The sequence below is a fragment of the Solanum pennellii genome, chromosome 2 (genome assembly GCF_001406875.1).
Source record: "Solanum pennellii chromosome 2, SPENNV200".
In the NCBI taxonomy this organism is placed as follows: domain Eukaryota; kingdom Viridiplantae; phylum Streptophyta; class Magnoliopsida; order Solanales; family Solanaceae; genus Solanum; species Solanum pennellii.
In genome coordinates, this window is record NC_028638.1 from 47,203,461 (window position 1) to 47,219,602 (window position 16,142).

General features: G+C 34.5%; 1 protein-coding gene across 2 annotated transcripts; it reads left to right on the plus strand.

Annotated features, from left to right (window-relative positions):
* The first annotated feature begins 1,273 nt into the window (after nt 1-1,273).
* Nucleotides 1,274-14,988, plus strand: LOC107011757 (thiosulfate/3-mercaptopyruvate sulfurtransferase 1, mitochondrial-like). Of its 2 annotated transcripts, none has more exons than XM_015211383.2 (12): nt 1,274-1,357; nt 2,019-2,206; nt 2,528-2,587; nt 2,773-2,835; nt 3,081-3,205; nt 3,287-3,443; nt 4,285-4,344; nt 5,026-5,084; nt 10,753-10,834; nt 13,618-13,681; nt 14,187-14,254; nt 14,397-14,986. In XM_015211383.2, exons 2-12 carry the CDS (start codon nt 2,090-2,092, stop codon nt 14,496-14,498), a joined length of 957 nt encoding a protein of 318 aa, XP_015066869.1. In that variant the 5' UTR covers nt 1,274-1,357; nt 2,019-2,089; the 3' UTR covers nt 14,499-14,986. The 2 variants fall into 2 exon arrangements, 1 of the variants encoding a protein (XP_015066869.1); XR_001455924.1 differs by lacking the exon at nt 1,274-1,357 and having other exon boundaries at nt 14,397-14,577; nt 14,710-14,988.
* Nucleotides 14,989-16,142: the final 1,154 nt, after the last annotated feature.

Sequence of the window (16,142 nt, forward strand, 5' to 3'; positions counted from 1 at the left end):
TTTGATGATGAAAACTTTCATAAAAATAGATTTAATCAACTTATTATGATATATATGTTGACAAAAATGATACGTTATCATATTGTTTTGTAACTTGTTTTAAATCTTATTAAATTATATATAAAATCCTAATTTTAATTTTTTTTGTTTTTTTGATATATTGTCACTAATCTATCAAATTATATAATAAAAATTATTTAGATAAGATGTAATTTGCTGAATAGTGTATCATATTATAAAATAGTTTAACCACGATACTTAAATAAAGCAATTATGTTTACCTAAGCTAATATTTTTAAGATTTTTTTTTAAGATTGAGGTAATATGCAAACTTTCTGAGTTTTTACCCAACAAACTTGTTCAGGAGTAATTTCACACATGCTTTTTCCAAATTCTGAAGTAATCTTCAAAAGTAGATCAAACTTAAAAACATAATTGAATTCTGAATAATAATTCAAATAAAAAACATGATAGTACATTTTTTTTAAAAAAAAAAACTTAATTGGAGATTTTCAAATAATTATAAAAATATATTTATTCAGATTTTCAAAATAAGACGAATTCTTTAAAAATAGTATAATATAAAAAATCAAATACAAGTACGAGGTTTGATAGGTAAAAAAGTCGAGAGGTTCACATATTTTCGTTAGTCTTATTTTTCTTGAAAATATTAGCTTGGGTTCACTTAATTGTTTTATTTGATAATATTAAAAAATAAAAATAATTGACGCTTTTGTTGTTTTTATTAATAAGATGAATATATAATTTAAATCAATCTCAACCATAAATTATTATACAGTACATATGACATGAATTTATAAGGTCATTGAACATTACATGATCTAATTATACTTTACCGGATCTTTATCTCACAAATAGACATTTAAACTTGCATAAATAAAATTGAGCAAATAAACAAACACGTCCGACGTGTCAATTTGTGTCGTATGTGATGTCATATGTGTACTATGCCATGTAGGACTCATGTGTCTACTTGATAATTTTAAAAAATAAAAAAAGTTGATTGTTTTGTTGTTTTTTATTATTATAAATTAATGAGTATATAATTTAAAAGGATCTAAACCATAAATTATTATATAGTACACATGATATGAATTTATAAGGTCATTAAACATTACTTGACCTAATTATACTTGATCAAATTTTTATCCACTATTTATAAAAATGAATGACATATAAAATGAGACGGAGAAAGTATCGTTTAGAAAAATCATAAGTAGTAAAACTTATTTTACTAATTTTTTTTTTAAGATTTAATTGTAAGAATAAAAAGGGAATTGTGAAATATCAGTGTCTTCTTTTTTTCACTCCTCAATTTCTTCTCTCTGCTAATACCGTAAGTTCCCTATATCTCCTCTTTGATTTCCTTTCTCTGATTTCTATTCAATTTGCTTCATTTTGATTTTGATTTGAATTTTTCTTCAATTACTTGAAACCAGATTTTACTGAAGTTGCAGATTTTGATTTTGTTGGATATTTTTGTTTCTCAATGCACAGTTCGTTTGTCTTGCTATCTCTCTTCTAACTATCAAAAAATTGTTACTTGTATACTTTCATGGCTTATCAAAGATTTAACTAACAATTTGATTGTTTGGTTTTGACTTTGACACTGAGTTTAAGAAAATAAAGAGATTTTTGAATGTTGTGGGATCTTGTGGTTATGTGGGAAGTTCCAAAAAGGAAAATTGGAACTTAATAGGAAAATTACACAAACAAATAGGAATGGAGGGGTACATGTATTTGTTAATTTTTCATCTTTTGCAAGTTACAGTTTCATTAGTGGATAAAGCTTAAAATTTAAGATGTGGGTTTATTCCTCTTACTGGAAAGATTAAGATTAAGAGTTATTGGAATTTTAATGCATGGCAAAATTGTGATTTCTTTTAAGATGTGAAAAATCTTTATTAGCAGCATCAATTTCTGGGCTTGTATATTCTTGAATTTCATTTTCCTTGGGAAGTTGGCAAGAATGTTCATCATTTGCTTAATCCTTGCAGAGGAAACCATTTCGCTTGCTAGCAGCTCCAACTTACTAATCTACAAGGTTAAGGGTTATTTTACTCGTTGTATGGCTTCCTCAATGGTTGGGGCACAACCATCATTCTCAACACTAGCAATATCAACCAACGAACCTGTTGTTTCAGTTGACTGGCTCCATGCAAACATCAGAGACCCCGACTTAAAGGTTTCTGATCTTTTCAGTCTTAGCAGTCAAAATACTTGGTAAAGAATAAGATGGTGATAGTATGGCCGTTACTACAAATTGTCTAAACTACATTTGCTGCTCTAAATATTAAATCTGAAGTTGCAATTTTTGTTCACTCAACTCATGCCTATAAAAAGGACAATTCTTTTCCTTTTTTGTTCATTTCTATTTAGCAACACATTTGCACATGTTTTCTTTCTCTTCCAATTTTTCGGGTGGGGTATGTGGTGCTGGTTGTATTATGTAAGGCATCTGTCAAATAGTACTGAGATTTTGTTTCTTTTTCCTATTCTTCTAAAGGTGTTAGATGCATCTTGGTACATGCCAGATGAGCAGAGAAATCCACTCCAGGAGTATCAGGTGCTGACTCCTGAGAAATTCTTTTCTGAATGACACTGCTTTATCTTGAATCACTGATTGCTTTCTAGAAAATATGTTCACAGATAAGCAATTTTCTTTTTCTCAGTCGCGTTTATGGTAATTTTGTTCAACAGTCACTTTCATTCTGTTTTTCTGGTAGAATTTTCTAACTTCAACTAGAGCAGGTCGCTTGCATTCCTGGAGCACTATTCTTTGATATAGACGGAATAACTGATCGAACTACAAATGTGAGATATCTTCCCTGCTAAATTATTTCTCCTCTAGAAAGAGTGATTTTGCTCGACATAATCTTTGCAAATTACTAAACCTTCTCTGGTTTCAGTTTCTCTTCTACTGTACCATTTTCTGTTTCATTTTTGTCCCATATATGTTTCTCCCTGTACTGTAATAGATGCTTCAGCTAGCCATCCTGCATGCTTTTGAGATAGATTTCATCATCTTTTATGATATAAAGGCTTTGTTGATTTATCAGTTGCCACATATGTTGCCGTCTGAAGAAGCATTTGCAGCTGCTGTGTCTGCTCTTGGTATCAAGAACAAAGATGGGGTTGTTATATACGATGGCAAGGGCATTTTCAGTGCTGCCCGTGTTTGGTGGTGAGTTATTCAATTGATGATAAAAGGCGGTTAAGTTCATATTATCCAAAAGTGTCTAATCAATGGAATATGGGTAATCAGGATGTTTCGAGCTTTTGGACATGACAAAGTTTGGGTTTTGGATGGTGGCTTGCCAAGATGGCGTGCTTCAGGTTATGATGTCGAGTCACCTGGTGATGCCATTCTGAAAGCTAGTGCTGCCACTGAGGCAATTGAGAAAGTATACCAAGGACAGATGGTAAGATGAACATTTCTTCCATTTCCTTTATCTCACTATGATCGTAGCCTTGTACATCTTTAAATTAAACAAGATTCCACAAGAATAGCACCTTTTGAAACAATAGGGTGAGGTTCTCTGAGTTTTATTGTCTTCTCGGGACTTTTGCTGCATCGTTCCAAATAGTGCTTAAGTAATGACTCTGTTGGTGCTTCTTGAATATCCGGAGGGCTCCACAGACTCATCTTGTTCATGTTATAACCGTTCATTATGTAAGGATGGGCAACTTTTGTTTGTACCTCAAGTCAGACTATCGTAGATTCTTTTTCCCCTTAACCAATTTAAGAAACAATTCTCTCATTATGTTACTCAAATGAAAATCTATCCTTTTTATAGGTAAATTTACTGAAAAGTGAAAACAAGACCCAGGTGATACAAAAATTGCAGAGATGTTCTTAAGAACTCCTAGTATATGCTTAAAGAGTCAATCAAGTCCATCATATTTGCTTGCTCCTAGATTGTATCCCCTCTGTTCCAAAAATACAAGTATTAAAGATAACTATACTTCACAAAAGTTTCAAGGAACTGTAAGTTGTCTTCCATAGGATGCAGTGAATGATTTGATGTTTGACAAGATCCCAATTCCTTAATTCTTGTTTTATTGGGGATGTATATGATGAAAATACCTTTTCAATCACACTTTGTCCACTTGGAGTTTATGAATATAAAGTTGAAACATTAGTTTTTCTTGCCGTGTAGAACTTCTAGGTACATTTTCTTTCTCCCTCTCTTCGTATGTTCTGACGTTGTGCATTTAATGTTATATTGTTCTAATGTTTCTCTTAGAACCTTTAATGTGCAGGTTGGACCTTCTACCTTCCAGACCAAGTTTCAGCTTCATCTTGTCTGGAGTCTTGATCAGGTTGGTTTCCTTAATTGCTTTCTGCCGTACAACACTTGGTGGTAGTTGCATCTAGCCATGTATCATGAAGCTGATGGTAATGGCAAGGACTTTTTTTGGATTATTGACATTCAGGCGGTATTCAAAATCCAACTGTTTAAAATTAGATTTTTTTAAAGAGAAAGGTAAGAGTAGTATTATAAAGTCTCCAGCACAAAGACTATGCTAGGAGCAATATCTACTGTTCAAAAAGCAAAACAAAAGGTAAAACATGAACGACACTACAAGTGGACTGCAATTTAGTTGGTATTAGATTGTAAGTTTGTTGGTTGATATTTGTTACCCTTAGTGCAACTTTGTTCTGCAAAAATCTACCTCCGTTTCCCTGATTGACTGGTACAACTCTATGAAGTTTGTGAAGAAAATCTAGGAGGACTAGAACTATGACAATTGGAGGATGTTTTCTACAGAATATTTTGATCTGTTCGTGGATTCTGGTTATAGCTGCTCTATGTTAAGGTTAATAGTTTGATGATTGTATGATAGTCCAATACTGGAAAAAAATGTGAACACAATCTTGTCACTTGACATAGGTCAGAAAGATTGGATCTTTCAATATATTCTCCATAAATGTATGTATTCTTATCAGAATACTTCTAGCTTGGCTATAGAAATGGAGATATGATTTCTGTATATTTTCAGGTTAAAAGGAACATTCAAGACCAGACATATCAGCATATAGATGCTCGATCCAAAGCTAGGTACTTCATCATGTCTGCAAACACATATTTTAAAATGTGATTGACTAATATGCTAAGCTATTTGTTCAACAACACTCACATGATGATGAGAGTAGATTTTATTTGTCAATTATCTTTTGAAGCAGTTATAACCCTTGTGAATTTACTTTTATTTTACTTCTCCCTCCTAATTTATGCGACACATTAAGTCTGAAAATGTTTGGCACATGTTATGAATAAAGTGATGTTCATTTGACCATTCTATACTCTTAAGAGTTCAACTTCAAACTCAAATAATGAGGTTATGCTTTCCTTTGCAACAGTTAGCTCTATATGCAAGTCAAATTGTCTTTGTGCCTTGTTAAATATGTCGTTTGATTAGAGAGTAATATCTTTTGGCATGTCTTGTCATCTATAGGGCCTTGTTGGATGCTTTCCTTATAAAAAATTAGTTCAATATGCTAGTCAAAGAGAGGCTGCTGTCTTGTTGTATGGTTAGAAAGGTCGGAGTAATAAATTTTGGCACATCTTGGGATTTAGATAGTTAGATTGCCGTTATATGAATATGTATTTCTTTCTTATGCTACATTATCTTTAGGACATGTAGACAAAAACTTCTTCTCCTAAAGTGAATGTTGGCATAGCCAAATTTAACATTTTGTAATGGCTGCAATTGATGTGCCTTAGTGAGCAGGAAAACTTAGATAAACATTATTAGTGGTTACCATCGAGAAAGGATGGAATCTGAAAATGTTGCAATTATATCTTTCCTGACAATTCTCAAGTTTACCACAGTCATGGAGTCATGAGTTATTAGGGACCACTCATTACATAATGTGTGAAAGGCAAATTGGGGTGCTTATATATGTTCTCTTTATACAACATAACTAATGTAATTCCATAGTGTGATCTGGGGAGGATAGAGTGCATACAGACTTTATCCCTACCTTGAGAAGGTAGAGATGTTGTTTCCGATAGACCCTCGACTCATGTAAAACATTTCAAAGCAGTTTAAAAAGGGAAAACAATAGTAAAGTAGACATATCAAATAGGGAAAGCATTACTTAACATTCAAAAAAAGGAAAAGTAGCAATAGCAAAATAATGCGACAAACGAGGTACTAGTAGTAACAGGCAACAGTAGAAGTCACAAGCCAAGGAACTACGAGAACAAATACTAATACTACTAGAATGAGAGGAGAACAAGTACACTTCTCTACACTACCACCAAGCCTTTCCTGCAGGAATGCGAGACAATATTTAATTACCAACTAATATCTACCTCCATAATTTCTATTTAAAGTCATTCCTCGATGAGCTAAAGATGCATCATGTCATGTCCAATAACCTCTCTCTAATACTTCTTTGGTCTACTTCTTCTTGAACCCAACATTGCCAACCTTTCACACCTCCTAAATAGAGCATTTGTGCATTTCCTCTTCACATGTCTTAATCATTTTAGCCTCGTTTCTCTTATCTTATCCGCACGGGCCACTCCCATCTTGTTTTAGATGTTCTCATTCCTAATCTCATCTCTCCTAATATGCCCACACATCAACCACAACATCATCATTTTCGCACCTCACATCTTCTGGACACGTGAGTTCTTAACTGACCAACAATCCGCCCCATAAAACAGTAGGCCTACCTACCACTCGATAGAACTTGCCTTTAAGTTTTGGTGGTGTATTTTTATCACACAAGACTCTAGAGGCGAGCCTCTATTTCGTCCTTCAACACCAATACGAAGTGTGAGATCATCGTTGATGTCTCATTCTTTTGGATTAAACAACAATAACAACACACCCATTGTAATCCCATAAAGTAGGGTCAGGTAGAGTGTACGAAAACTTTACCCCTACCTTGGAGGTAGAGAGTCTATTCCAATAGATCCTCAGCTCAAGAAAAAATGGTTCAAAGTAGTATGAAATAGTAAATGACAGAAGTGAGTAACTATGACAAATCATTCTAAACAGTGGCCACAATTGAATAATACAACAATTGTTAAAGAGTCCCACATCAGATTAAAAAAGGATATGTGGTCTCTTTATAGACTTGAGCATTTCTTCCTTTGAGCTAGCTTTTGGGGTTTGAGTTAAGCCCAAAACTTAATTTAACATGGTATCAAATCAGAATCCATCTCAATTAATGTTTACTGACGATGAGCCTATAAATTAAATTGTCCACACACCAGATGTCCAGTCCTAGGTGAAGAGTCCCAAGTGCTATTCTTCATTTCTTCCTGATCTCTAAATGTATTACCAAAACTAGGAGCTTATGTTGGTTCATAAGCATCTCACCCGGGATGACTTTGTAGTCTTTACAAAGACCTTTATCAACTTTCTTAGGGGGAAAAATAGTCTATTTATCTTGCCCAATGTACTATGGAACTTACCAAGTTCTCCTCCTCATTTGAGAAACTCAAACTGGCTACCCCGACCCAAAGGCTCCTGCAAAATCTAGAAGTGAGCCTTTTCTTTTTCCTGTTCCCGGAACCAAAACCTCTATGCACTTGTCATAGCCCCGTGGAATTGACCCGATGTGTCCATTAAAATCTCCTCATACGAATAACTTTTCAGTGAACGGTATATCTTCCATTACCTTGTCAAAATCAGTTCTTTTCCGCTTTGCCCAAGCCCGCTTATGGTGTGTATGGACTAACGATGATCAAAGTGGACCCTCCAATGACTAACTTAATCGTTATCATCTTGTCGTTGATTCTCCAAACCTCTACCACTTGCTCCCTTAGCTCTCTATCTATTAAGAATCCTACTCCATTTGTATTACTCAAGACTACTAAGTACCAAAATTTGTACTTGTCCACATCTAACGCCTTAGTCCCTACCCATATGGTCTCCTAAGCACTAGCTACACATCTTCCTCTTTTTGAGAATCTTCATTAGTTTATGGACTTCCCCATTAAAGTCCCTATGTTCCAAGACCCCAATCTCAGCCTAGAAGATCCCATAACCCACTTACCATCCCTGACCCTAGCCTCTGTCCCCGACTGAGAAAATAACTAATCAAGGGCTTACATCAAAATGAGCAGGAATCACTACTCAAGAGTAAAGACAGAGTAAGAATCTAAGGACCAAAGTCAATAAGGCAGGAGCTGAAGCACAATTGAGCAAGAATTTAAAAACGAGTACACAGTGTTGTGAAAAGCGCAGAAAAGCGCGCTTCAAAGCGAGGCGACCCTTGTGCGCTTTTTTATCTTGAGGCGAGGCGATCTGAAAAAAGCTCTCGCTTCAGATGAAGAAGCGAGAAGCGACCCTAAGGCAAAAGCGCAATAAAGCGCGCTTTTTATAAAAAAAGCGACAATTAGGGTTTTTTTAAAAAAAATTAGTTTTTTTTTTAAAAATCTGAAATATAACCTTCTCTCTCCTCACGACTCTTTCCCTTCTTTCTCTCCTCGCGACTCTTCTTTCACAATACTTCTTTCCCTTCTTTCTCTCCTGACGATCTCGACTGAGGCTGCCTCTCTCTTCAACCTCGACCGCGACTGCAGGTAACTTTTTGTTCATCTCTTTTTTAGCTAATGTTTATTAGTTCATCTCTATGAGTTTCTTTTCTCCTGAAATATACAATCTTCGCCTGTGCTTCATCTCTTCATCTCTCTGAGTTTCGACTACTCTAGTTTTTTCTACTTCTTCTCTTCTTTTCTTCATCTCTGCTGCCTGCTCTGTTTCTAATTACTGATTGCTGCCTCCTCTTCTTTTTTTTCAATTCTTTTGCTTTTATATATTTATTTTGTGATCAGTCTAGCAGCCTTGTTGAAGAATAGGAGTTTGAATCTTTGTGATTTAATTATGTTTTTAATTTTTTGCTTTATATGTTATGACTTATGAGTATTTTTGCCTATGTAATTTCTTTCAATCTAAGACTATATTACCTCTATTTAGTTATATAATATTTTTTTATTTTTATACTAAATGTCGCTTTTTTTTAAAAAAGCGCGCGCTTCGCTTCACGCTTCTCGCTTCTGTGAAGCAAGCCCTCGTCGCTTTTTTCCGCTTCTCGCTTCCCAAAACACTGCGAGTACAACTAATAAGACAAGAATGATAGCACTAAAGGCTGAGAGAACTATACACAAGAATCACTAGGGCAGGATCAAAGCACAAGCAAGCAAGAATCTAAAGGCAAGAATTTCTATAAGACAAGGATGATTTCACCCGAATACAGACCCTAGATATTTGGAACTTCTTCTCTTGGGGATGACTTGCTTATCAAGGCTCACTTCTACGCCAACCTCGTGTGTCTCATCACTTAACTTGCACTATAAGCACTCCTTTTGGGTCCCACTCGACCTGGTCCCTTTAGACTCTAGGATTCGTGTCCAAACTTCCAGCCTACTGTTAACTCCATTGTGTATCTGGTCAATCAGTACTATGTCATTTGCAAATAACATTCACAATGGCACCTCTCCTTGGATATGACGTGTCAACTCATCCAACACCAACAACGCAAATAGAAACAGGCTAAGAGCGGATCTCTGGTGCAACCCCATTATGACTTAGAAGTGTCCTAAGTCTTCTTCCAGTGTTCTTACCGGCTCTTGGCTATTGTACATGTCCTGAATCACTCTACTGTATGCCACCGATACACTTCTAACCTCCAAACACCTTCATAGAACCTCTCTTGGGACTTCATCATAAGCCTTTTCTAGGTCAGTGAACACCACAGGTATGTCCTTATCCAAATGAGCCCATTAACTCTAGAAAATGCAAAACCTCAACTTTTTCATGTAAGAAACTAAGATGCCTATGATGCCAAGCATAATCAGAATTTTTGACTATACTCTTCCAGATGTCACAGCTTGCGGACCCAGTTAAGAGCCATTTGATTGCTTGATATGCATTGACATGTATGTGCATAAGATTTAGAAAGAAAAACCACTTCTCTTTATATGTTAAGAATACTACTAGCTTCGTTCTTTGTGTGATGTCAAGGAGCAATTCTCACATTAACTTCTTTGTAGGATTTCTTCCCTTTGTGGTGTCAGTTCCTTGTTTACGAATAAATAAGGATTGATATATACTGTTCACAGGTACTTGTATGATGATGGTGTAGGAAAAAATTATCTGTTCTAGAATAGTGTTTACATGGTAGGGCATATTTACATTTTCAAGTTGTTTTGGTGAAGTTACTCTCTTAGTCATTATTATTTCAAGAACTGCAATTGTTTTGTATAGTCATTCCCGTTACGAGTGGCTTCTGTCCAGGAACGAGTAGTTGTGCTTATCTTCTTTTCCCAATAAATTACAATGCAAACACTGCTCTCTGCAGGTTTTGAGTTTAAAAAGCTATGTAAATGTGGTACCTATACTCTACATACTTAAGATATGATGTTGAGGGGAAATAGTTTTTTAATTTGGATTTTTAAAGATGGGCATACTCTTCCTCTATGAGCGAGACGCCATCCAAATCTTCCACTCCTTGGGCGAGGCCTTCTGTTCTATGAACACCCTACCACTAAATGATTCACTTTCAAATTCTCGCTGTAAATACCTGGTCGTAATATTAGGAAAAAACTTTGATTAAGAAGAGGTAATAGAGGGCATAAATTTATCAACTGCAGCAAACTGAAGCAACTGTAATTGGTTAATGTGTAAATTTTCTAAAGTTCAAATGCAAGCTTAATTTTTTTCATAGAGTTAAGTTATCTGGATTTTTGTTTTGCGCTGTTTTAGGTTTGATGGTGTTGCACCAGAGCCTCGAAAAGGAATTAATAGTGGACATGTACCCGGGAGCAAGTGTATTCCTTTTCCACAGGTGAGGATCTGTGCATTGAAGAGAAAAAACGATCTTTTTAATATTCTATGGCAGTTTTCCTGTTTCATCTCCTGTATAAAACATTTCCTGCTTTCAAATGAAGATATGGTGAACATTTCCTGTTTGAATAGGTTAAACTATTTGTCTCATATTTCCACAGTGCTTGATGCTCCTTGACCATGGATAATTTACTTCCAGTCATTGGTATCATCTGGACTACCGAGTGCATGATAATATAAGTTACTCACAGTTGACAATGATAAAAACCATGAGCTTGTACTAAGTTTGATGCATTTTGCTTAAAACCTTGTTAACTGAATGTTAAGGCCCAAAATATGAAATTTCAATACTATGCCTCTCAGAGATGCAAGCCACAAAAATGAATGTGAAAATGCTCTCAGGCACAGTTATTGAGGTCAGAAAAGACTTGTTCTTTTCCAGCCGTTTGTAAAGTTTCTGGCATCTTTACAGTTATTCGTTATAGATTCAACATGTGTGGGGGAGGTTTGGTTTGTATGGGTGGAATAAAACAGAAGGTTGATGTGCGGAGCTACTTTTAGTAGAAAAACCATGGAGTTATTGTGCTTTGTTTTATGGGAGGTATCAAGACATTCTGATATGCATGGCAGGAGGTGGAAACTAAACGAACATCATTCAAGTTACTTTGTATACACTATTAAACGAATCTGGTTTAAGATTGATCCAACAGCCTACGCCAGTTAAAGTGATGGGGTAACAAATATTTCAAGTAGGCTCAGTGTTATTTACCGAGTCCCAGTTCTTTAAACCAAACCATTTTACTATGGTCGGTTATAATAAAATGGGACCAATCTTTGTGGAGATTGAAGCAAATAAATCAGTCCTTGGTAACTCCAAATGCAGCTTTGGAAAGAGAAAAACAGCAGGATTTTTGAAAATTGGCATAATAGCTTACAAAAGATCAAGATGGATGCTTAGCTCTTTTCTATTTTTGGTGTAAACAAGATATATTAACTAGGACAGAAGATATCTTTGATGTGCTAGATTGTTCATAGGTAGCAGCTTAGACTAAGACTATTTTATTCAAGAAAATGGTTTAGAACCCCCCTAATCTATATTTGAAATCTCAACTACACACTTATTCATTACGAAAGTCCCATTACCCCCTTGTACTATTTTAAAGTAGAATTATTTGCTCCCTGAATGATAATGTGGCAAGAAAAGTGTAGTTCACTCTCTCAAAGAGAGTGAGAGGTAAAAATACTAATTAAAACTTTAGATTTTAAAAATATTTCTTAAATTTATTTTATAGTTTTTTTATTGTTCAAAAATCTTTAGTTTCTTTTTTTAAAAAAAATTATTTTTTATGGTCTTTCTTCTTCTCTTTACCAAAGCTACATCGGCGGCGGTTCTGCTCCACCACCAGGTCGGCGCCCTCACCGAGCTCTAATCATTAAGGTAACTCGTTTTTTCAAATCACAAATTTCTCACAGTTAGTGTGAAAAATTGACAAGAGCTGAAAATCGAAATCGAAAGTCAAGAGGATCGAACTTTAAAGTTATTAATGGAGAAAAATTCATCAAGTTACAGATCCATTGATGGAGAAGAACTCATCAACGAAATCATTAGGTAACAAACCCATTTATGAAAAAGACCCAATAATCGAAATGGGTTGCTCAACATTGTTAAATTCTAGCTTCAATACAGATCATCAAAATTTTTCTAGTGCTCATAACTCCAATGAGGCTCGAAGAAGATGGTGGCAGTCATATAAAGTATCCCCAAATCTGAAAAATTTGTTGTCAAGATGAAAGAAAAAGATGAATGGAAAAGGAAAGTGAATCAAAGAAGAAGAGGAATGGAAAAAGGAAAGTGAAAGAGAAAGATGAAGATATAGATGAAAAAATATTGCAGAATAAAGTTTTTTTTTTATAAAAAAATGGTTAGATTACGTGGCTGAGCGCGTGAGATTCATTATTTCATATAAATCTGGTTGTGTTTTTAAGGGGGTATATATTATACTTTTAAGATGTTCTGGGGGTAATAGACTCCCGTAATGAATAAGTGTGTAGTTGGAATATCGGGTATAGATTAGGGGGGTTTTAGACCATTTTCTCATTTTATTCTGTTATTTGTAAAACTTTTGAAGGGGAACTACACTGTTGTTATAGTATACCTGTGGATAGATAGACTAAAGTTACCAGTTTTTTTTTTTAAAAAAGATTCCTTGTAAGAGAAGCAAGGATGGTAGTTATTTTTGGGTCCTTAGATGTAACTCTCATATATTTGGTTTCCAGAACAATCTTTGATGATCTATATACTGATCTTGTTATATTCTCAAAAAAGAAAAAAAATCAATGCTTCTCGGGTCTTCCAAGAATCATTTTGGGCATATTGGCTCTTGGATCCTACACTGATGCCTTCGTCTGCCTGCAAAGATTCTTGAAAACTGAGGCATTCCCATCTCTTTGTCCCCTTATGCTTGACTTTGCACCTAAGCCCTGGAAAACCCAGTGTGTGTAGTACCTGTTCAGTTTTCTAGCTTCTATCTACTCTTTGATGATTTATGTAGAGACTATCTGGTTGAAGCTCTGAAATAACCTTGGGATGTCATCATCATCAGTATGAGAGTGTGAAACAATGAAATGAGCTTTACATGTTTTGCCTGTATTTCCTTGTTTCCAAAGCTTAATCCCTACTGAGTAATTCCTAGATCAAGTTCTGTAGCTGTGATAGATTCAAATCTATTTTTTTTTAAAAAAATCAAATATTCAAATCTATATGTTTGTGGTGATTCTTATCAGATGTTGGATGGCTCACAGACACTCTTATCCCGTGAAGAGCTCGAGAAAAAATTTGGTCAAGAAGGTTAGAACTAGTCTCATTTTCTGAGCTAGAGTTTGAGCATGCTGCATTTCTGTGGTTTTGCTTTCCTGCTACCCCTAGCTTTGCTGAATGTTAGACTTCATAAAAACAGTGAGCCATATGTTAAAAAGGTATGTTGTATGTGGCACGTTTAGGCCTGAAGCTACCATGGAGCTCAGGTTGGGAACTTAAGTGCAAGATCGTCATTGCAAAACATCCACGTCATTGCCTATAGGCAATTAGAGACCCCCTTTAAGAGGACAACACTAGGCAATAAATATAGTCAGCAAAGTGGAGACTTAATTATTAACAAAATGTTTTCTGTAGTGATTTGGGAGCTCTTTAATCCCCAAATCACTACAGAAAACATTTTGTTAATAATAAAGTCTCCACTTTGCTGACAATATTTATTGCTTGAATAATTCTTGTATAACTATGGAACGTATGTTATTTGAAAATGTCCTTGCTCTTTAGTTAACTAATCTAACAGTACATGGTTCTTTGGCAGGTATCTCTTTGGACAAGCCTATAGTTGCCTCTTGTGGCACAGGTGTAACTGCTTGCATACTTGTCTTGGTCAGTTGAATCCTCTTTCTCTCATACAGCTCTCGCTTGTACTGTTGTACATTAATCTATGCCCAGTATTCATATGGCTATTCCATCGTCACAAAAGAGGGATGAATTCTAAGTTCATTTATCTCTAATTTTATCTTTTTAGGGCCTCCATCGACTGGGGAAGACTGACATTCCAGTGTATGATGGTTCATGGACAGAATGGGCAACACAGCCAGATACACCTGTCTGCACATCTGAAAGATGAAGACGTTTGTATGGCCTGCCTAGTTTTTATGGGTGAACAATGATGATTGTGAATCTAGATCTAGTTCCTTTTCTTAATGGTTAGTGCAACAACTTCCATTGTACTGTTGAATGATAAAAAGGGAAATTTTTCTTCTCTGTTGTACAAAATGCCTTAATTTTACCTTCCATTATATTTTGGAGCCATTGATACCCTCGCCGATCGTATGCAGACGATCTCTTGTGTGGACTGAAAAGCTTTGAACCCTGTCAAAATCTTGACACGGTGGGTTTCATGTGTCAACATATTTCCAGTGAAGGTCTAAAGATACTCATCTACTTTTGATAATGTTATTGACTCATGGTACACACACCAAAGGAGATGACGAGCTTTTGTTCTTAATTTAAAAGCTGAACTTGTTCGTGGAACTTATAAATTGGCTGGTTGCACTTCTAATCTGTTATATTGTATTGTTCATTTAAATATATGATTGATTGTTTTCATTTCTTTATACTGCTGATATATGTACTACTTGTAAAAATGCATACAACGAACCCAATAAAATAAGTTACTTATGCATTATAGATGATAGATACATTTTCAAGATTAATTAACTATTCTATTATGCGTATAACAGATAAAACGGAAAAGGGTAAAATATTCTGAAAGTATTGAAAATGGTAAAAAATTATCCTTCATTCACCTATTGGCTTCAAAATATCCTTTTCACCCATCTATTCAGTTCAAAATACTCCTGTCATTCATCTTTTGGTTAAAAATTGACCATTTATTTCACGATTTTATATTTAAATTATTTAAATATTTTTTTAAAATACGTGGTGCTCAACTATTTGTTATAATTTAACTTATTAGTATAATTTATAAAACAACAGAGAAAGCTACTACCAATTGATTCTTTTTAAAAATTTGAGGTGAAAATATCTATAGTAGTAAATTATCATACATTCAAGTGCCTAAATAAAAATTACCGATAAACTTAAAGTCTGACTATGTTCATCTTAATTATTTTTACGTCTCAATTATGTGATGTTACTTCATAGGTAACTTTTTTCTTTCAAAATAATATATTAAAGGTTTTAAAACAAATCATAAATATTTATAAAATTATATTTTTAAAAAATGCATGAATTAATTCGGGATGTATTACTTCTTTATCTTTAATCATAAATTTCTAATTCAATTTTGAAAGAGAATCGTATTGAAAGTCTCCTCCTAAATAAGCGGCTCAACCTAAATTTAATTGGGGCTTAAATTCGGACTCGAATAATTTCAAATTTCATTTTCAGGAATCTATAATTTCATCGTGTTTTAGTAGTGTTTATGACGATTTTGTTATTATAATTGAATTATTAATTGGGTGGGGTTAAATAGTTAGCAATGAGTGGGTAGTGGATTGGCTTATAAATTATATTGATAAATTAAATTATAATCAATAGTTGAACGCAAAATATTTTAAAAAATATTTAAAGAGTTTAATGTTAAAACAATTAAATAAGTAGTCAATTTTGAACAAAAAGGTGGATGACAAGGATATTTTGGAGCCAATAAATGAATGAGAAGAGCATTTGGAGCCGGATGAAGGATAATTTTGTACCATTTTCAATACTTCAATGGTATTTTAGGCCCTTTTCCGTAGATAAAATA